The following is a 24,097-nucleotide window of genomic DNA, read 5'->3' as shown; positions in this document are numbered from 1 at the left end:
AAAAGTACCGTGACACGTCTTATAACAATGCGAATTCACACTCAGCAAAACAGTCACAATCGGGAATAATTCACGTTCGGTAATTAAAAGATCAATCTTACACAATCATATACCTCCGTTTACACATGGCATTTGTAGTACAAAGTATATTGTCCGATTAGAAAAGTATAAGTGGATAATACTCCAAAGGATTTATTTGCACAGAACTATTAAAAGCGTTTTATATCGTTACTAAGGTGGTGGAATGAGTTTCTGTATCTCTTGTGAGTATGAAACATAGTTCTGGCAGAGCGATATCTGTTGGAAAATCACAATTAATTGCAAGATCATAAATAGACATCTATAAGACATATATATTGCATTGCTCTCTGTTTATATACATAGTTTTCTTACAGAAAAGATATTAGAACAACGCCACAAACACATATACATGTACGTATAACTCACATCTACATTTTTAGCGTTTGGATCTGCATCTTTGTCAAGTAGAATAGAAACGATTTCCTTGTGTCCAATACCAGCTGATAAAATTAGTGGTGTATTGCCCTATGCAATAACGATACAATTTCACATTAAAAAATCTGTTAATTTATTCATCTATTATTTTACATCTATATTTTATATTATTGCATAATTGTGTTACTATATTTTACTTACCGCATTGGTTGACAATGTATTTCAAGTGTCAGATTTAGCTTGCTATAGAACCCAGTTTAATCAACTTTTTTATACATATAAAAAACGCCTGTACCAAGTCAGGAATATGAAAGTTGTTGTCTACTCGTTTGACATGTTTGAGCTTTTGATTTTGTCATTTGGTTTTGAATTTTCCTCCGAGTTCTGTACTTTTGTGATTTTACTTTTTAATAATTTACTTTTTGTATCTGCACGGGAATAAACTCTTCATAGATACCAGTATAACATTTTGTATTTACGTCAGACGTGCGTTTCGTCTACAAAAGACTAATCAGGATTGCATAATATATTGAACAGCTAAAGTAATCATTTCCTGAGGTAGAAAAGCCTTAGTATTTCAAAAATTCAAAATTCAAAAACAGTTAATTTCCGTATTCAAATGTTGATTAAAATTTCCAAATATGCTGTTTTTCACCTGATTAAATCAAATATGCAATCAAAAATATACCTTCATTTGATACTTTTTCAGTAAAATGAGGTCAAAAAATCTTTTTTAAAAGATAAAAACACAAAAGTTGGACGAAAGATACCAGAGGGAGAGTCAAACTCATAGACAGAAAATAAACTGACAGGCCATGGCTAAAAATAAAACGACAAGCAGAAAAATAATAATACAGAAGACACAACATGGAATACTAAATACTAAGCAACACGAACCCAACCAAAAACTTAGAGTTTCAGAGAATTTTTGGTTTGAATCAGAGTGATTCTTTATGCAGTATGATTTATCCCTCCCACAAGCTGTTTGTTGTTAAATTTATTGTTACTCCTGTTACATATAAATGGCCTATAAATTCATGCATTTTATTTTTACCAATAAATCATCTTTATCAAATGTTCATGAATGTAGAACAAAACGTCTTTTTTTGCTGAATATTTATCAGATTTTAAAAAATTACACTATTGATGTTTTAATAAAAATTGGTAAAATAATCTTCATACGTAATCAAACCAAATGTCATTAAAAAAAATATGGGTTCATGAACTCGTTTTCAAGTCAAATACGTTTGACTGATAAAAATCAGTCGAAAAATGCATTTTTTGCCGATATGTCAGATTTTGAAGTTGCAAAAATAATATTTTACGTTAGCAACGTTTTTACCTCCCCTAAAACTGTATCGTATGCCCTTAAATAAATGATTTTAAGGAACATATATATAGTGTCATGACATAACCTCCTTAGTTAATTACTCACATCTGCATCCACTGCGTTTGGGTCTGCAGCATGGTCAAGGAGAACTAAAACTACTTCCTTGTGTCTATTCCTTGCAGATAAATGTAATGCTGTATTGCCCTATACAGTGATGATACAATTTAATATTCAATTTTTTTTTTAATGCAGTCATTTAATATGTACTTTTATTGCAATGCATTATCAAGCAAATGTGTTTTTACTCGATACTTAAATAATGTTTTATATAAAAGTGCCTATTGTAATCAAACAAATTATTCAGATTACAAGTTCAAATACGGCTAAATACAAACGAATGGAGATTATAAATAACAAATGAATAATAATAGGGAAATCATGAAGCTCGTCAGATGGATGACGCCATACATATATAAATTTTTTATTGCGCCCCCCCCCCCCCCCCCCCCTGGTAACTGCTTTGCTTATTTCTTTAATTTAAGGTTGCTTCCGTATTTAACCATGTACAGTTTACAACCAGTTAAGGTGGTACCCAACACCTTAACTAAAATTAATTTACTTTGACCCTTTGACAAAAATATAAAAAAATCAAAAAAATTTAACCAACCGTTTTATCAGAAAAATGACACTGATTATATAGCAGTTTGACAAACACTTATGTTGATCATCGAGAAGCTTAATGTTCCCTAAACAACACAACGTAATTAAAACGTTTAGCTGATTTTACAGTTATCTTCCTGTAGTTTTAGGTACCACCCTAAAAGCATGATATTCGCTACTAATTCTGTTAGTTGTAAATTGCAAGAACTACATACATTTCGGGGCATTTTAAAGCTAACTATGCGGTATTGGCTTTGCGCATTGTTGAAGGCCGTACGGTGACCTATATTTGTTAATTAATGTGCCATTTGGTTTCTTTTGAAGAGTTTTCTCATTGGCAATCATACCACATCTTCTTTTGGATACATGAAGTTCTGTATAGTAAATGTTGAATTGGTCAATAATACTAAGAATATGATTTAATTCAGGTGTTTCATTCTCATGTAAAATTGATTGCATACCATCTATCAGTTCTGTCAATACTACGTTGCATTAAACACTTATCAATAATATACATATTTAAAAAATTACTTTATTTTGTTTGAGTTTTATTGTTTTGCACCCGTCTCGTTGACGTTTTGCCTCATTTCCTTTTATTCAGAATAATGTTTATGCCATTTCAAGTGCAAGATGTTAAGCTCCAATGTATATACCGCATTCAAAATAAGATCATACATCGATATCACCGAATAATCTAAGATTTGAATAGAATCCTTAATTCTAATTACTATCAGATATCACAGTGATTATGAAAATGAACAGCATTTAACTTTTCGTTTATAGAAATTTGCTTTTTCGTGTATCGAAAGTAAAGTTCGTTACATAAGATATTAGATTACACGACTAAACCTCACTTCTTCGTTTTTTGTATTTGGATCTGCAGCATGGTCAAGGAGGACAGTTACCACTTCCTTATGTCCAGTGCTTGATGACAAATGTAATGCTGTATTGCCCTATATTGTCGTGATAAAATTTGATATTATCAGATTATTACATGGCATTTTTTATATTGCATGTATTATCAGCCATTGGTGCAATATCAACCCAAGCACCAAGTGATAAAAGTTGAAGCATGTGAGAAACTTTTCATATCAGCCCGCTAAGAACCAATTCGAAAAATATGGAATTTTCATAAATTTAATGGTTTTATCATACGGTAAAATTCATGTGTTATTTAGTCTAGATAAATGATAACTAAACATATTTCATTTCATATATAATATTAAATTCATGACAGGCAACTTTTTTCTAAACAGCGACAAGATTTATGTACAAGAAATAGTGTAAAAACGTTGTGAAAATATCTGAAAATTTCATGATGCTTTTCTTAATTTACTTTTTACACGAACTTCTATATACATGCTTTCAGTCATTCTTCCCAAGCTTTAAAAGTTTTTTTTTGTATGCAGAAGTTGATAGCAAACCAATGATACCATTCCTAAAATGGTAGGCTTCTTTTAAAAATGATAATGATCCTGAAACCTTTGCTCGCAAGCTATTAAGGTAGATCATAAGTATATATTTTTTGAAACAGAATTTTCTTATAATTTGCCAAATTGAAGAATTTAATATGCTTTTATCAAAAATCTAATAAAAAGTATGGGTCACCGTACTATTTTTTAAGTTATGTCTCGCTAAAATTGCCAAAATTTGGTTAGTTTGTTCATGAAAAACCACGTCAGTGTGAATAAAAAAAAAAATTCTATGAAATAGAATTTTGAAATAAATTGTGAGAAGATATGTTTCATAATATATTTTAAGAAAATAAAAAGAAAACATGGTGTCACCGAACTTGTTTTCATGCTAGAAGTAAAAATAAAAAATAAAAATTCCTATTAGCCCAGTATAATATTTGTACTAAAAGAGTTATCTCCCTTACATGGCTCATTTGAAAAATATTATTTAAAAAAAAAAAATGATATTTGTTCAAATATTTTCTGTAATACAATTAATTAACAAGATTTCTTTATATAAAAAAAAAAACAGTCTAACCATTGAATTCCAAATCCGTCTCCAAATTTGCAGATTTAGGCAAACAACTAGACCGATTTTGTACCGTGATTGTACAATCTAAGATGGCGGTATACCATGAATCTACCTTAAATTATACCTACATCTGAAGTAGCTGCATTCGAATCTGATCCTCTGCGGAGTAATTCACATACAATGTCCATAATTCCATTTTGAGCTGCTAAATGGAGTGCTAAGCAACCCTGTATAATTATAAAATGATATAATAATTTGATTCTTTATGAATCTACCAAACACTGATTGTGATTTATTTGTCTTGTGTAAGGGGACGGTATCAAAGTACGCACCTTGTATATGTATTACAGTAGGTTTCAACGGTATACCAATTATAGACCAAACTACAACACCACAAATCGTTCAAAAACAATGGAGAAAGTCATCGGTACTTTACTGTCAAAAGCCTATCATTCAGTGGTTGTCGTTTGTTGTTATCTGGCATATTTGTTCTTTGATAATTGTTTTATCATATATCATACCATTTTTTTCCGTTTAAATTTTTTAGCATTGTATCATATTGGTGTCTTATATGAGTAATTATATGGTATGGGTTGAGCTCATTGTACGATTACCTTTAGTGACTTGCGTCCACATCATGTTGAATCGACAGTTATCTCATTGGCAATTATACTAAATCCTCAATGCTCTTCAACTTTGTACTTGTTTGGCTTTATAAATATTTCGATATGAGCGTCACTGGTGAGTCGTATGTAGAAGACACGCGCGTTTGGCGTACTAAATTATTATACTGGTACCTGTGATAACTATTTACACCACTGGGTCGATGCCACTGCTAGTTGCCTTTTCGTCCCCGAGGGTATCACTAGTCCAGTAGTCAACACTTCGGTGTTGATATGAATATCCATTATGTGGACATTTTTTTATAAATTTCCTGTTTAAAAAACTTTGAATTTTTCGAAAAACTAAGGATTTTCTTATCCCAGGCATTGATTACCTTAGCCGTATTCGGCACAACTATTTGGAATTTTGGATCCTCCATGCTCTTCTACTTTGTACTTGTTTGGCTTTATAAATATTTTGATATGAGCGTCACTGATGAGTCCTATGTAGACGAAACGCGCGTCTGGCGTACTAAATTATAATTCTTGTATCTTTGATAACTATCAGCAACGCAAAAATCACTGAAGGACAAAAGTTGTAAAATATTTTTAAACAAAATCGCTGCGAGTCTTAGAGAAGGAAAATGAGGAAAAAGTTGCCATGGAACCATTACACGCCAAAAATCGCACAAAAAAGGTCGATATAAGCAGCAAAGAAAAAAAAGATTAGCATAACTCCAGATTTTGTTTGCTTTTCAATCAGAGATTTCCCACATTCACAATATTACACAATAGTAAAAGAAATTTCATACTGAATGAATATGTACCTTTCTGAATTCCAATTTGGTTAAAAAATACGAATATACCCTAATGCATATACTAACATCTTTGTCTACATAATTCAACAAGTCTAAATCTTTGTCAAGCAGTACAGGAACTATTTCTATATGTCCATTGTCAGCTGCCCAATGAAGGACTGTTCTACCCTACAAAATAAATACATAAAATATATAAATAGAAAATTATATGTGGCGTCTGTAGAAATGTCAAAATGATGTATACCACAAAATAGATAATACAAAATCGAAAGAAATAAAGAAAACAAAGAAGTTTGAAATGTTTAGAAAGTAAAACAACAAAATTACAACAATTGAATGGATAAAAACTGTCATAAACTTAATTAGATACAGGCGTTTTCTTACGTAGAAAATGGAGGATTAAACCTGGTTTGATAGTTAGCAACCTACCACTTGTGTGAAAGTCGCATTATATTTGTTCGGATCAGTAACCTTTCTTCACATCAACCAGAATAATCTGCCAAAGTACTGGTCTGTACTCCTGTGTATCTGTCAAAATATGTTATAGGCGTGTGCTGCTCAAAACTGTTTAAGATTTATCATTAGTTGGATAGAATAGGTGAAAGCTGCTATGGATTAACGTTTGAAATTTAATTTTAATAATGTTTGTTTATGATAATGCGTATGTAGTTTAAAATGTACATTGTGACTTGGATGGAGAGTTGTCTCATTGGCATTCATATCTAATAATCCTAGCTATATGTACTATTTCAGTTATTATTTACAAAAATAGTACATGTTCTTTAGAAACCCAAATATATACAGAACTCTTTTGGGATTTTTATTAGAGGTAAATATTTTATTACACGGTGATCGTATCAATTATAAACAAATATTATCACATGTTAAAATCTTTTTGTATAGATTTGTATTACAAAAGTGGTTTAACAAGGTTCATTCAAAGTTTGCTATTAGTAAATTACAATAGTTCATAAGATCATACGGTCAATTTAGCAAAGAAAGGCAATTGTAGCATACCACTGTTCAATAAATCGAATTTTCTAAAACAAATTTTCTGTGTCATTCTGCTCTCTTGTAGAGAGTTGTCTCATTGGCAATCATACCACATCTCCTTTTTGTATACAATAATAAGAACTTTTCAAAGAAGAAACAAACATATCCTACATTATCTTACCTCCTATACATTTCCAGGAATCTGATTGGTTAAAAGCGTCCGTGTGCAAACCGTGTATATTTGATATTTGGTTAGAAGGGAGGCGGGGCTTATCTCATACACGATTAGAAGTGGAGTTATGTCCCTTTATATTCCATATTAGATAAGAAGGGGGCGGGGCTTATTTCCTACCCGGTTAGTAATGGTGTTATGTCTCTTTATAAAAACAAAACAGTACTGAGAAAAAATCTTAAAAGTTCCAACAGACGAAGAAATTGATGATTAAGATTGAAATAAATTCATAAAACACATTTAAACCTTACAAGTCGTTATTGTTGGCATCTGTTTTTGTAGGATCAATGGAAGTATTTTCTAAATGCTAACAGTATTGAAGACTTGCTCATTTTGAGAATCCCTAGTCTTAATTTCACACGTTCAGATAATCGGTAAGATAAATTCGTTACATAGTGTTCTAGTGACCTAATACGGTATATATAGGGTCAGTAAATTCGATCAATGGAAGTATTTTCTAAATGCTAACAGTATTGAAGACTTGCTCATTTTGAGAATCCCTAGTCTTAATTTCACACGTTCAGATAATCGGTAAGATAAATTCGCTACATAGTGTGCTAGTGACATAATACGGTATATATGGGGTCAGTAAATTTCATATGGAATTTACTAACCCTATATATACCGTATTAGGTCACTAGAACACTATGTAACTAATAATATTTTAGATAACAACAAATGAATACAATATAAACAAATAGAATAAATGTTAGTTCTGTTCACTTTTTTTGACATATTTTAGGAAAGTTAAAACGGTGTCCAACTGTACAAGTGTTTAATAAAAGACAATTTACCCATTTGGAAAGATAGTTGTAATTTGCTAAGTTTTACGCTGTAAAAAACATCATTCAATAATATGAGCTCGCTTTTGTTTTGACCAATATACCAATTTTGCCTTATTCGTCGTAACCTCAATGGCGTAACGGTTCCTCAATGGCGAAAGAGTCTAAACATTCTAAAATTTAATATGAGATTTATAAATTTTATCAAAGATTTATCATTTAAAAATGAATCATATATGTATTCAGCTTATCTTATATCCATTCTATCAAGTACAATTTATTTCTGATAGATATCAAATGATTTTTACATAGTCTGTCACTCTGTGAAGATCACAATTGTTGTCAAGTAGTTCAGACACAATCTCCGCTTGTCCATTTTCAACTGCACAGTGGAGTACAGACACGCCCTGTCAATAATCAGTATAATTGTAATTATATGAACATACACATATAACATCTATGAATAAATGCCAGACAGCAGTGATGGCCATGAACATAAAAATTAACTAAAGACAAATAAGATATCAAAACATAAAATCACAGTGTGAGAACCCGCTAAAAATATTGTAAGCACGTCTTTTTTTCCTTGGTTAGCAGTTTTCTACTCAGAAAGTTAAATTGAAATCAGTTATAAAGAGATAAAATTGAGAATGGAAATGGGGAATGTGTCAAAGAGACAACAACCCGACCAAATAAAAAACAACAGCAGAGGGTCACCAACAGGGGCGTCTTTCATTTTATAAATACCCTTTACAATCTTGAAAAGGGTTCTCTGAAGCCTCCTGACTTCTAAATGAGTTTGATTTTGTATATTGTGATTCTACAATACCACACGAAACCACGGTCACGTCCATAGTGTGATGTTTATCTACAAATTAGAGCATAACATTTATAGAACATTAAAAAAAGTTAATAAATCCATCAGGATTAAAATTTTGTGTTTCCAATACTCACATGTGTGCGTGTTACTTTGTTTGGGTCAAGTCCTCTACCAAGAAGATCAGAAACAATTTCTTTATGTCCATATAAGGCAGCAATATGAAGGATTGTCCAGCCCTGTGTTGACGATAACACGATATATGAAATTGTTAACATACTAGTGATAACTTTAAATAGTTTATTTACTAGACTAATAACTCATGCATCTATTAATGGACTGTTTGTCTTAAGATAAATGTGTCTGATGCAGGGGCTCTAGAAGACTCATATCCTGAAGATCCATGAAACTGCATTATTATGTATAAAACAATAGTGTGATGTTTATTTTTCGCATTTTTTTATTTTCTCTTGTTTGCGGCCTTCTTCGTCTTTTTTCCTCATTTTTTGTTTTTTGCCATGGTATTGTACTTTTTTCAGTTGTTGAAAGACACTCTGATATTTCCCTCTTTTTACATAGACACAGTACTTACATCTAGTGTTAATGCATTTAAGTTGAAGCCATTGTCAAGTAAAATTGAAACGATGTTCCTGTGTCCATAAGCAGATGCATAATGAAGTGCAGTCAAGTTCTGCAAAAAAGATCATTCACATAAACACCTTTATCAATATGTTATAAAAAGGCTAAAACATGACTTTTATTACATGCGGTGTAGAAAATAAGTATGTTATGTAGAATACTGTCTGTAAGACAAATTTGCCATTCCTATTCTGTAGGTTTCATTGTGGTGGTAGTTTTTTGTTACCGAAACCAAGCAGTGAAGTTAATAGAAACTAACTAAACTATGACTTCTTATTCCTTTTCACCATTTCTGTAAGCTATTTCCTCCTTTCACGTCTGGTGAACTGAACAAAGAGCTTGGAATATATATGATTTTATTTTGTTATCATTAGGTGTCAGACCACCAATTACTCCGTCTAATTTAGAACGTATGTACTCTGACACAAAATAGTGCATTTGATGTCAGTGTTTACTTAAACTAACCAACAAATTTGCAGAAATGAAACTTTTGGTGAAAGAGACAATTAAGACCATTTTGATTCAAAATTAACTTTTTTATGAGTCTGCATTAAAAATTCATCGCTCCATAGTATACTAATTAAACATTTCCAGAAAAATAGTGCTTATTTTTGGAGTAACTCTTTCCGAATGTAAGTTTTTCTTATAAGATTGTAAAGGTATGTTGAAAATTTGCATGCAGAAAGCTGACACAGGTATAATTCAGGACACACCTATAAGTTTAAACTTAAGGTAAAATATCAAGTAAGCTGTGAAAAATGCAAAATTAGGCTAATCAGATAGAGATTTTTAATTGGTGATCTGACACCTCATTAGATTAATGCGTCCGTTGTTCAATAGTCAGTACGCGAATAATGACTACAATTAGCCGTATTTGGCAAAACTTTTTGGAATTTTGGATCGTCAATGCTCTTCAACTTTGTACTTGTTTGGCTTTATAAATATTTTGATATGAACGTCACTATGAGTCTTATGAAGACGAGGCGCGCGTCTGGCGTACTAAATTATAGTCCTGGTGCCTTTGACGCCTACTGTTACAGGAAAGTATTGGGTTGTTTGTGTATGTCTGTAATATATGTTTACACAGTTGTAGTTTACAATCAATTCTTTTTAGGTTGCTTCCCCAATGTTGTCAAGTGGGCGGTTTAGCTAGATATAAAACCAGGTTCAACTCGATCACCATTTTCGTATTGATGCTTTTATCATTCAAGTCAGGATTGTGACAGTTGTTTTCTAATCGTTTCGTAAGCTGATATGACTCAAGTTTTCTTGAAAACGTTAATCAAATGCATTGTGCGGTTTTTTTGATAGTGCAATGTTAGTTTTATATAAAATTAATCTTACTTTGTTTTTTCAATGGATGAAAATTAAACTTACATCGGATTGGTCAACATAATTAAGCAGTGCTCCTTTCTGGAGGCATTTTTTCACTCCGTCTAGGTTACCACTCTTCACAGCCTCAATCAGCTCCTTTATTTATATAAAAAAGAGCAAATATATTTTAATTATAAATAAACCAAAACGTAATTGACAAAACTTTTTCAAATTTTAACATTCATTTGAATGTGTGATTGCTTGTATGAAATTGCATGCTAATGAAACTTGTTGTTATATTAAAAAAAAAAGATTAACATCTTCATCATCTGATTATAAAAATTTTGCAATAATATGAGCAACACGTCGTTTGCCACATGTGGAGCAGAATCTGTCTACCATTTCTGAGCACATGAGATCACCCCAGTTTTTGGTCGGGTTGGTGTTGCTTTGTCTCAAGTTTTCTATGTTGTGTCTTGTATGTTTTGTCTGTTTGTCTTTTTCTTATTCAGCTTGGTGTTGTCTTTATGTTTTCGATCTATGAGTTTGAAAGTTCCTCTGGTATCTTTGATCCCTCTTTTGTTTAATAGATATACTTTGCTTATATGGATACACAGGTACATCATGCAAGTTTTGCCAAACAACGTATAAGTTTGTTCTGTCTTCCCAAATAGATTTTTCGAATTGTGAAATCAAAATAGTTTTCAAATAAAATTTTGAACATCTGATTACTGTTGAATCATATTTATTCGTTGGATTCTAGTTTTCGCGGGTTTCGTTGGTACGTAAAGCACGAATTAAAATGATGAACGACACACATTTTTATCCGGTTGTATGCAGACTATTTAGCAAAACCACAAAATCAACTATCCACGAAAAGGTAACTTTTCCGCAATCCACTAAATTTGGTACCTACGAAAATAAATGAATCCACAGTATAATCTTTTTGAAAAGTCGTGAGATTCTTACAAAATAACGAAGACAACAACAATAACAATTAAACGATAATGTTTTGAAGTCGATGACTTGAATGATAGTGTTACATATAACGTATAAGGCTTGAACATTTTTTCGGAAACTTGTCGCAACATGTTTGAATTAAATAAGGTATCGAAATAAAACAGCCTTTCTCATAACTTGGCGTCCGTCGTCCGGCGTCGTGTGTTATCTTTTACAAAAATCTTCTCTTCTAAAACTACCGGGCCAAATTTAACTAATCTTGGCCATAATCATCATTGGGGTATCTAGTTAAAAAAATGTGTCCGATGACCCGGCCAGCTAACCAAGATGGCCGCCATGGCTAAAATAGAACATAGGGGTAAAATGTAGATTTTGGCTTATAATTCTGAGACCAAAGCATTTAGAGCAAATCTAAAATGGGGTAATATTGGTTAGTCAACATCTATCTGCACTGAAATTTTTAGATGAATCGGACAACCGATTGATGGGTTGCTCCCCTTGAATTGGTAATTTTAAAGAAATTTTGCCGTTTTTTGGTTATTATCTTGAATATTATTATAGATAGAGATAAACTGTGAGCAGCAATAATGTACAGCAAAGTAGTATCTACAAATAAGTCAAACATGACCATAAGGTCCATTGACCCCTTAAGGAGTTATTGCCCTTTATACTCAATTTTAACTATTTTCGTAAATTTTGTATTTTTTGGTAAATTTTTACCATATGCTTTTCTCTTTAACTACTGGACAAAGTGCATTATAGATAGATATATTGTTAACAGCAAGAGTGTTCAGTATAGTAATATCTACAAACACATGACCATCACCAAAACACATTTTTGTCATGAATCCATCTTTGACATTTGTTTAATATGCACATAGACCAAGGTAGGCGACACAGGCTCTTTAGAGTCTATAGTTCTAACTCATAGCGCTATTCACTTTGGATTTCATAAGCATTTGTCACTCATCGTATGTTTAAAATGAACTCGAAAAAAGAAATTAATCGAAATTGTAACTTTTATCAAATGAGGAGAAGATTGTTACTTACACTATTTAAACTCTCAACATCTGCGTCAACATCCATATAAATAGGCTAACTGTAATAAAAAGCAAACATATACGAAGTTAAAATTGAAATTAAAGTTGGTTCTGCAATTATCTAAATGAAAAGTCAGTTGGAACGTAATTAATTTAAGTCTGTATCATCACGACACCTGATGATGGGCAGGAATGTGCTCTCATTCTGTGTTCATGTATAACTGCCCTTGTGTTGTATTTGATGTATTACTACCTATTAGACGTATGCCCAAATGTTCTTTCGCAATTTATATTGCCTTCAAAATTGTTGATATTAAATAAAGACAACAGTAGTATACCGCTATTCGAAATTCATAAATCGATAAAAACAAATCCGGGTTACATACAAAAACTGAGGGAAATGCATTAAATATAAGAGAACTACGACAGAACAGAAACACAACATTAACATGTAACACACACAGAAACAAACTATAATATAACAATGGCCATTTCCCTGACTTGGTACAGGGCATTTTAGAATTATAATTCAGGCCAAAACAGCAAGCCTCGGACCAAAAACAAGGCCAATACAGAAATATTCACGTAATATCAAAGTTCTTCATTTAACTACTTCCAATACATTTTACTTTAGAAATGAGACATTTTTTTTTATTATTATCATTCCAATTAAAGCTTACCATAATCTGTTCTTAAGCATTAGTAATTTATCCTAAACACGCCTTTGATTTGAATGTTTTGTTTTTACAAAAATGGCAATCTTTTTTTTTTATATCACAAACGACAATGTCGTCAAGTATATCCTTCCTGGTTTATTAGAATTCCAATATGTGTTGCCGTATCAACTTTAAATATTAAGTTTGTGACATAATAAATAGATAAACAATAGAACTTAAATTCAAATATATATACACAATCATTCAACTACATAGAGCAAATAGTCCAGTGTTTCTTGTACTCAGTTCTAATGACTTTTTGATGTAAGACCCTAATTTATTTACTTGTAATGATGTTGATGGATTGAGTATAAAAAATCAACTTTTCTTCATCAGATAAATTTTTAACTGAAAAGTTTAACTCCAAATTGTATAAAAAAAAATCTCACATTTGTGTGAATTACGTAATAACATCTAAACGAATATTATAAAGTTTAATATGAGAGGAATACATACAGACCTTCTAAAATTCAAACTGACCATTATTCCGTGCGTTCATCGTGTATCGTGCGTGTTGCGTGCGTGCATCGTGCGTGTATCGTGCGTGTGCCAATCGTGCGTTCATCATTCATCGTTCCGTGTATTTTCCGTGTAACGTGCGTGCATCGTGTATTCTTAATCGTGTATCGTGCGTGTATCGTGCGTGTATCGTGCGCTCATCAATCATTCATTCTTAACCGTGTATCGTGCGTGTATCGTGCGTTCATCAATCATTCATTCTTAACCGTGTATCGTGCGTTCATCAATCGTGTATAACTGTGTATATCAGATAATGTGCATTTGTCAAACGTTCATCTCTAATTGTGTAACGTTCATACATTGCGGTTTTTATATGATAGTCGGTTATAGAGCTCACCAAAGCTTATATTTTTTCTCACGGTTAAGTATAAAAGTATATACATGTATATATAAACGAGTCTAAATTGAAAACTACGTTCAAACCTATGATTGCGTTGGATAAAAACCGAAATTTTTATACGTGTGCTTGTAAAACAAATTTCGTTGTAGAAGGGTCTAAAAACAGCACAAACAACATTTTCCAAAAGACCAAAAAAGTGAAAAAGTATATTTAAACAAAACGCATTTGACCATCAGCGATTGCCAAATAAAATTGATCACAAGATGTAATAAATGGATCTTAATATAAATTTAATACTAAACAGAAAAAAATTAACTTGTGGCCACGATGCTATGCCACTAACATACGGTGTCAATATTTTTTTATTACAACAGATGCTGATTTCGACAATAGATGTCTCTTCAGTGATGTTAGGGATCGAAACGGTATTTGGAAGGCCATATAAAAAGTACCCTCTTTTTTTGAAAAAGTATCCTCATTTTTTAGATAGACTCTTGAATTTTAAGAGTCAATGTAGGATGAACGGATCATATAAACCGAGGGGAAAATATGATACAACCCCAAACGAAAAAATATAAACGAGTCTAAATTGAAAACTACGTTCAAACCTATGATTGCGTGGATAACAACCGCAATTTTTATACGTGTGCATGTAAAACAAATTTCGTTGTAGAAGAGTCTTAAAATATATAGTGTGTGTGTATGTGTATGTTCCGACTTAAATAAAATTTACAGTCATACTTACTTTCTTGTGAACACTTAATTAACTTCAACGCACATAACGTTCATACAGATTTATTACATTTGTGTAAATATTTTATCATCTGTAAATATTTCGTGGTTATTCAGTGAATCTTGGCTGGGACTGACACTTCTTTATATAATGATACATGTTGTACGTACAAACAATAACATGATATTGACATTTCTACGACATTAAAATTGGAATTTCTGTTCAACTGAGCGAAAATGGACTTAAAAAAATACTGTTGGTCAATTGTTATTTGTTAAATATATTCTGTCAATTAAAAACAAATGTGCTTTTGCAAAATTTAAATGTGGGGAAGCTCCACTAAAAAAATCGAAACTGGAAAGTATGAAAGAAAAGAACTCCACGAGATGACATGTGTTGTAGCTCCACTATAGAAGATGAACTTCATGTCATTCTAAAATGCCCATTATATGTAGTTTTAAGAGAAATATTATACATTTTAATGAACATTTTAACCTATAATTATCAGATAGCGAAAATTTTATATTTTTATTTTTAATAACGGCAATGTTGCTGCTATAGTCGCCAAAAACACCAACAATATTTTATTGAAAAGAAACTATACAAATCCTTGGTTGAACTAGGCTAGATTATAATTCTTCGCTTATTTGGCAAATTTATATGCTACTAAGATATTTTCAAATATTTGATAAATACCATTATAAATATCATTTTTGTCTTAGTTTCTGATGGTCACATGCACGTTATGTTATTCCATTGAGAAAATACAATATACAAGATTGTCGGGTAAATGTGGATTGCGGATTAAAATGTTAAATGTCAAATTTGAATTAACAAATTAAACTGAGGCGAATTAACACGAATATGTATATTCTCTTCAACAGTGTTTGAATTCTCTCTTCTGAATTTCATTTAAACTAAGCTAAAATGTTTTGTGGAAAATTGAATAAAAATAAACATTATATGTATTTGAAGGCATTATTTTAATTAAACAAATATAAGATCAGGCAAATATATCATGTATTATTTTAACTTGAGGAACCTTTAAAAACTTGAAATTGAATTTACAAGTTTAAGATATAATCTTGTTACTGACTAAGTTGGTCCCCTTTGTAAAACATTTAGTATGCCTTCGGAATATAAAAATATTAAGGTATTGTCAAGAATTTCAATGACGGCTGGGAATCAGACTACATGTAGTTGTTAACCGTCTATGATTATTAAAGAATGGCGGATGTTTTGTTCGGTACGTCTAAACACTGCTAAGGATTCCTTGGTGCACTAAGGCCTTGGCTATACAATTCCACTAAGGACTAGAATGAGTCACGGCTGTTATATGTATTATGTTTATATATCATGTTAGAGATTGATATTTAATGCATAAATTTCAAATTTTACAGAAAATAATCATAAATAAACGAGATATTCAACATTATTGAGACACGTGCCGTTTTTTCTTTGACATGCCGAAAATCAATGAACCGATTGACATGTGCCAAATAACATAGCAACTGATTAAACAATCACGATCTTTTTTTATTTCAAGTAATTTAAAACAATTGTATCGAAAATATTTATGCTTCAAATATTTATAATTAAATGTGTTGTTCTTATTCAAAATAATAAAAAGGACAAATAATTTTGCTGTTGTTTTATTTCCTTCCCAACAAAATTGTTTGCCATAGGAGCACGACTTTTATGTGCGCCAACATATATATTTATAAGTGTTTCGTTTTTATTTTAATTCTGACAAAGATACGTGTATATACAAATGGTTTCACTAAAAATATGAGTAAATTCCGAAAACCATCATAAGAAACAACTATATGTTAAGTTTCATGAAATGGATAAGCGGTTCTCAAGTTACAGTGCGACATGTGGACGCCCGGCGGACGGACGGACGCCGGACATTTGTATACCATAAAACGTCCCGTCAAAATGTTGACGGGCGTATAAAAAAGCGTAGTGCGCCCGTATGTCAGAAGGAAATCTGATTTGTATGTTTTTTGACGAGTCTTAGACTTTAGTCGAAAAGGCGAGACTAAGCGATCCTACATTCCGTCGGCGTCGGCGGCGTCTACAAATATTCACTCTGTGGTTAAAGTTTTTGAAATTTTAATAACCGTTTCTTAAACTATCCTGGATTTCTATTAAACTTGGACAGAAGCTTTTTTATAATCATAAGACAGAATCAAGAAGTTTTTAAATATTTATTAGATTCATAAACTGTCCTGGGTTTTTACCAAACTTGGACAGAAGCTTTTTTCAATCAAAAGATAGTATCAACAGGAATATTTTATTGATTTATTTTCTCGTTTTTGTTGAGCATACAATTAACAGAAAGAATAGGCGAGACACTGGGTTCCGCAGAACCTTTACGATTTTTTTTAACAAAGTGTCTGTTTTAACATATTGTATGAGATAATCTATGAAATAAATTTAATGACTGTGGTATGTTCATTACTCACTGTTGAAGGCCGTGGGGTGACTTATGGTGAAAACTTCTGTGTCATTTTATTTCTTGCGATGACTTGTCTCATCCCCAATCATACCACATCTTTTTCTTGTTATCAAAACTTCAACACGTATTTTCAAAAACTTAAAGAACGGTTGTAAGAATATGTATTGAAACCTCGTAACCAGCTTCAACATGTTCATTTGTGGACAAGAATCATTTGCGAATCTATAAAACATGTATTCAAAATGGCGATTAACTGGAAACAACAAAGTATACCAGAATTTGTTAAAACGCTCCACGAACAAGTCAAGCTGACGACGGACGACGACGAAGTGATACCAAAATACGAACGCAGAATTTGTATGCGGTCTTTTCAAAACCGACATTAGATGTATTGCTCTGTTGACAAATTTATTATTTACTTGAAATATTTACAAAATACACTTGAAAAAATACTTCTTCATTCTGAATTTTTTTTCAACAACTATTCATTTTATATCAGTATCCATCTTTACCGATCTTGTCGATTAAACGTTAACACAACAGATAGGAGGATTCCCGTGTAATCAGTTATGTAATTTGACACGTGTAAGACGGTTAATTGATTTACAATCCCATCATGAACAAAAAATGGATAAAAACTACCGATTTTTCTATGAAACTTTAGACGCACCCGTGTTTTTTTTACAATGGGGTGTTTTTTGTTCTGTAACTGAGGACATTTTTTGTCCTTTATGAATCCATATGACAAAGACTCCAATAAGGATAAATTTTGTTTCATAGAAAAATCGGTAGTTTTTATCCATTTTTTGTTCATTTTTATCGGATATTATAGATTGCAAAATACAAACAATTAATTGAAGTTTCGTATGCATCTATCAAGACCAGGCAATTTTTGACTAGTATAAAGGGTTGCCTTGGTTTTATAGCTCAAAACGGTATTATTCGTTTTGCTTTACATTGGGTCGAATAATGAAATAATAGCTCAGCACACTTCGGCGCAGACCAGCAGACTTTGGCGCAATGGTGTGCGATGGTTTATATAACGCGGGATACCTCAATTAAAGTCTACATATGTGCAATTATTATGAGCAGTATAATTGTTTCAATGTCAGTATATAAAGCATTTACTATAGTGTTATTGCCTATGGATGTTACAGTTCAATTTGCTGCGTTCTTATTGAGAGATCGTCCTATTTGATGTTTTGAATGTGGAAATCATTCTTGCTTCTACATGTATCTTTACTTAATTTGTTCCCCTAATGAGATCCTCATTTACCATTATTATATTCATAAGAAAAGTTTGTGGACCCGTATGTATTTAGGGAATGATACTCAATCGTACGTATAAAAACAAATCTTTCGTGTATTTCTCATTTCACAGTCCTACATGTATATTGAATTTTACTCACAACTCAGTAAGTTGATACCAGCGCGGGGTACATGTATGCTTAAACCTCTTATTCTAGATGTCAGGTAACTTTCTTGTGTTTATATTGATATGTTGGATTGCTGTTTGATTGACGAATACTCGTCATTTTATATATATATAGATTTTTTAAAATTTGTTTTTTAGGGATGCACCCAGATGCACCTTCTCATTTAAGATATATTTCCGTGGCGTAACCTCGAATGATTAGTCACATCACTAAAAACAATAAGGGAAATGAAACTTGTTCTCGCATGTTGAACTTTGGGTAATAGTCCTCTTCAACAAAATACTGCCTTGAACTCAATTTTGGTATAAATATAAAGAAGCCACAAAGCTAGGTAGAGCATATCCCTTAATTGATATAGGCTCTTAAATTATGCAATGTTGAGAGACCATGCTAGGGCTGTTAGCAAGTCAAAATCGCTAAATTCTCATTATCCGTTGAGAGATTTTCTGAAAATACCGAATGGCTTTTGCCTTATTCGAAACTAAAACATTAGCAAATATAACTGGTGGCCTTTGGCTGTCAATTGTTTTTTTCGGGTTGTTGTCTCTTTGAAATATTCCTGATTTTCATTCTTAGTTTTAAAATAACTAAAAATATTATTAACAATTGTTAGTTCAAAATACATTTAACAAGTCAGAGTGCGTTGATACATGTTATATTCTACTGAATCTACTATATCCGTTATTATTACGTAATATATATATATCATAAGTCCTGTGTCCAGGTGTAAATAACGGGCGGTAATAACAATATGTGATTTGTATGTCAGGTGAAAGTGACAACGGGTGGTATGTATACTACAATGTTTATCGTCTTCCATTATACATGAGGGTAAGGATGGTGGTTTATAGAAGGAAATTATAGACAAAAAAAAATAAAGAATACAGAAAACAACCAGACAAATATATAGAAAAGAAAATGATGAGGTACTAGAATATATGGAATAAAGAATGATCGGCAAAAGGTAAAACGAATTATAAAACCAAATGGCCTAAACTAAAATACAGAAATAATGAATCCCCATTCAGACCCTCATGATCTGACATTTAAAGCTTTAGGACAATTATGGGCATGCGATACAGTTTTAGACCGACTGATTCTTTTTACAAAATCAATTTGTACATGTGTACAAATGTATATGTGCTAAAAATTATATCTTCATGTGCTAAATTTAAAAGACAAATGGGTTTGAATTATTCGACATTTACTTAATATTTCGGTTTCTTGGACATTTCTGTCCTTTGCGCAGACACCCGTAACATTTTAAGTTTCAAAATATAAAGATATGCAGATTTCGGTAAAGATAAGGATTATCTTCATTACAAAATTGGGTTGTTACTACATTTGTGTAACAATTCTTTGTTAATAATTGATTTTTGTTAAAAGAAATTGATTTAAGAAAAAACGGTATTTTTGTTAAATATTTATCTAGTTAAAAAAAGTCTTTAATTTTTTCATAATAGTTGGAACAAAAATCTCCATACGGTATCAAGCCAAATTTCTAAAAAGAGGAGACATGCTCTTAAGCTAAATTAAAATGGTTAAATCTCGAAAAAAAAAATGTTAAAATTCTAAAAGAAAGATTAATTCTGCGAATTGTTTTTGTCCGCACAAAACATCAAACAGAGAGATAAAGAGAATCACAACTAATTGAATAAAATGGAGGATTGAAATGGAGAATGTGTCAAAGAGACAACAATCTAACCAAAGAGCAGAAAATGATGCGTCTAAACACGGCTAAGGACTCCCAAGTGCACTAATGAGTTATAATATGCTACTAAGGACTAAAAGAGTGATGTACAATGTAAACAAATTTCTTATCTAGATAGAGATTGATATTTAATGCATATATTTAAATTTAATCATTAAAGATCACAAATAATAATTGAACAATGCTTGTGCCGGTTTTCGTTATTTTTTCCGAAAATCACTGAACTATAAGACACGTGTCAAATTACATAACTGATATCAATATTACCCTAAAAAATGAAAAAAATAATTAGTTGGAGAAGAAAATTACCCTGACATTTAGATATATTTACCATAAAAATATTTTTAAACATTTTTTAAAAATCATTTAATATGCATCGGTTTATGATTTAATGAAAAAATATAGAAAATTGTTAAGCTGTTTTTTTTATTAGGAAGGAAAATAATGTTTGCTTTGAGAAAAATAGCCCAAAATGATCATTAATTTACCTTATTGGGGGCTTAAGGTAGATCATAAGTAAATCTTTTTTGAGACAGAATTTTCTTATACTTAGCCAGAATGAAGATTTTAATATGCTCTTTTCAAAAATATAATAAAAAGTAGGGGTCACCGTGCTATTTTTCAAGCTATGGGTCGTTGAAAATTGCCTAAATTTGGTTACATTGTTAATGGAAAAACACAATTTTGTGCATAAAAAATAATCTATGAGATAGAATTTTGAAATAAATTTTGAAAAGATAGGTTTTGTAATATGTTTTAAGAAAATAAAAAGAAAAAATGGTGTCACCGAACTTGTTTTCTTGCTACAAGTAAAAAGAAAAAAATTCCCTATCTGTCCAGTATAAATTTTTTACTAAAAGAGTTATCTTCCCTTAAATGGCTCATTTGAAAAAAATGATTCAAAAAGCAAAATAAAATGATATTAATTTTGTTTAATTATTTTGAATTATACAATAAATTGCCAAGTTTTCTTTATATTATTAAACAGTCTAACCATCAAATTGCAAATCTGTCTCCAAATTTGCAGATTTAGGTAAATAACTAGACCGATTTTTTACTGTGATTGTTCAATACAAGTTGGCGGTATACCATGAATCTACCTTAAATTTGGACACCGATCGCGAGACCTGACTGCCATAAACAACATATTACGAACAGCAAACAATTGATATGTATGAAAGACAACAACGGACACAAAATGATTGCACTGAATAATTTTAACTACCATTCAGATCGATTTTTCAAATCTCATCAAATTAGACATGCATTTGAAAAAAACCTTGGGATATCTATTACCGATTGGAATTAAAAATTGCATTTCCCCAAAGAGTTTTAGGTAAAATCCCGTGAATCTCACCTCCTAGAAATTTGAAGTGTCAGGATGTTTGAAAATATGTCTGAATTTCTTACATTTATTTATTGCAATCAATTATACCAAACATGTAGTTGAAATAATTTCTAGAACCAGTCACTATCTGTAGATATAATGCGTCAGACATTGTATGCATAAAAATAAAATTAAGATTTTTAACTGTATGAAATAAAATTAGTAAGGGTTTCGCGGAACACAATGTCTCGCCTTCGTTTGTCGTAAACTTGAACTCTCAGGCTGAACAAAATCAAGACACTATATTTTGATTGTTAGGAGCTTCTGTCCAAGTTCACAAACATTTCCGGTGCCTATAAATAGCCGACTTTAATTAAGTTATTTGAATCTGAGCTGGCAAAATAGCATATTATCTATTATGCTGGTATCAGCAAAACAGCTACAAGTAGTGCCTTTAATTAAAATGCATATTGATTTTAAATACTATTCTAAATAAAATAGCTTTGAGAATCGTGTAAAAAGCGTTCGTTGTTCATTCATCAATGAATCATTCAACGTGCGTGTATCGTGCGTGAGTGTATCGTGCGTGTATCGTGCGTGTATCGTGTATTTATCATTCATCGTGCATCGTGCGTGTATCGTGCGTTCATCATTCATCATTCATTTTGCGTTAATCCTCCGTGTAACGCTCATCGCTCATCGTGCGTGTATCGTGTATCGTGCGTGTACCGTGCGTGTATCGTGCATTCACCGTGCGTGTATCATGCGTGCGTGTATCGTGCGTGTGGTCAGTTTGAATTTTAGAAGGTCCTGTATTACTTTAATATTTAACAAGAATGTGTCCATAGTACACGGATGCCCCACTCCCACTATCATTTTTTATGTTCAGTGGACCATGAAATTGGGGTCAAAACTATAATTTGGCATTAAAATTAGAAAGATCATATCATGGGGAACATGTGTATTAAGTTTCAAGTTGATTGGACTTCAGCTTCATCAAAAACTACCTCGACCAAAAACTTTAACCGGACGGACGAACGGAGGCACAGACGGACGGACGGACGAACGGAGGCACAGACCAGAAAACATAATGCCCCTCTACTATCGTAGGTTGGGCATAAAAACGGATCATCATTAACTGCCTACAGAACAGTGGTGTAGACTAAGAGAGCGATAAGTACTGAGTAATAGGCGAGGGCATTTTCGCTGTCGCAGTCAATCCCACTGTCCTACAGGCAGTCTTTGAATCACGATAATGACCAGTTCTTTAATGACTATTATGTTTATTTCATTGAGGAACCATGTTTTTGAATATACACATACATAAATGCAAAATGTTCAAAGCAAACTCGACTTATTTCTATAGGAAAGATAGAAGACCAGTCATAGTGATAACTTTAAGTCACTGTCATTCATTTAAGTGCAATTTTTCAGTATAGGAATACAAATAAAGTTTCTATAATTCATAATTCCCGAGAAAATATTATGGTTATTAAAGAATTCAACGACTTCAATATAAAATTGAAAAGAAAATACATTTTAATCATAGGGACATCTCTTAGACAGAGAAACCACGCCCCACCGGCCATTAACATTGAAACATCTGTTAACGACCAGTTTTCTGGACCGATGGAAATTATTACTGAAGAATAAAGAATATCGTGTGGCCTCTTGTTATCCAATAAGAGAAGCTAATTCTAAACCGATATTAAATAAATATTTAAATTACATTAGTTATAAAATAAGTCAACTATATACTAGATCTCAAGAAGAAGAAAAGCAAATATAAGCCACGTTAAAACCCTCATTCATTAAAAAAAACTTTTACCGTACAGTTAGCAATAAACGGTTCTGCATGAACAATTAAAAAAAATTCAAACGAGAACACTTACCATGCTTACGGCAGAATGTAAACAATATAATTTACGAAATACCATTATGACAGACATAAATCAATGACAACCACTTATCAAGTGCATGCTCTTGGCCACCGGGGTGGGTATTTGGGTGGTCTCAACATGGATTTATGGATACAGATGTGCAGCTGGGATTCCACCCCACCCCCCCCCCCCCCCCCCCTTCATACATGTATATTGCAGTCTTGTGAAATCCTGACCAATAAACATATTTCAAGGGAAAATCATAACCCATTCATATATTCCTCAGTTATCACATATTTATTTTTTTTTAAATCCTGACTTGAATTTAAACGATAAAACAACATT

General features: G+C 31.9%; 1 protein-coding gene across 1 annotated transcript in view; it reads right to left on the bottom strand.

The window, feature by feature from the left end:
* Nucleotides 1–13,403, bottom strand: part of LOC143042635 (uncharacterized) — a 41,208-nt gene extending 27,805 nt beyond the window's left edge. The window contains exons 1-11 of the mRNA XM_076215043.1: nucleotides 13,310–13,403; nucleotides 12,640–12,688; nucleotides 10,693–10,785; nucleotides 9,269–9,367; nucleotides 8,814–8,915; nucleotides 8,168–8,266; nucleotides 5,919–6,020; nucleotides 4,561–4,659; nucleotides 3,301–3,399; nucleotides 1,892–1,990; nucleotides 448–546 (exon numbers count right to left, since the gene is read on the bottom strand). Of these exons, the coding sequence (XP_076071158.1) occupies nucleotides 448–546; nucleotides 1,892–1,990; nucleotides 3,301–3,399; nucleotides 4,561–4,659; nucleotides 5,919–6,020; nucleotides 8,168–8,266; nucleotides 8,814–8,915; nucleotides 9,269–9,367; nucleotides 10,693–10,785; nucleotides 12,640–12,675 (927 nt within the window). The 5' untranslated portion in view covers nucleotides 12,676–12,688; nucleotides 13,310–13,403. The remainder of the gene's footprint in view (nucleotides 1–447; nucleotides 547–1,891; nucleotides 1,991–3,300; nucleotides 3,400–4,560; nucleotides 4,660–5,918; nucleotides 6,021–8,167; nucleotides 8,267–8,813; nucleotides 8,916–9,268; nucleotides 9,368–10,692; nucleotides 10,786–12,639; nucleotides 12,689–13,309) is intronic.
* Between the last annotated feature and the right edge of the window lie 10,694 nt (nucleotides 13,404–24,097).

This window comes from Mytilus galloprovincialis, chromosome 8, assembly GCF_965363235.1.
Source record: "Mytilus galloprovincialis chromosome 8, xbMytGall1.hap1.1, whole genome shotgun sequence".
Classification (NCBI taxonomy): domain Eukaryota; kingdom Metazoa; phylum Mollusca; class Bivalvia; order Mytilida; family Mytilidae; genus Mytilus; species Mytilus galloprovincialis.
Note: the sequence above shows the minus strand (reverse complement) of the source record. Positions and strands in the feature narration are given on the sequence as shown.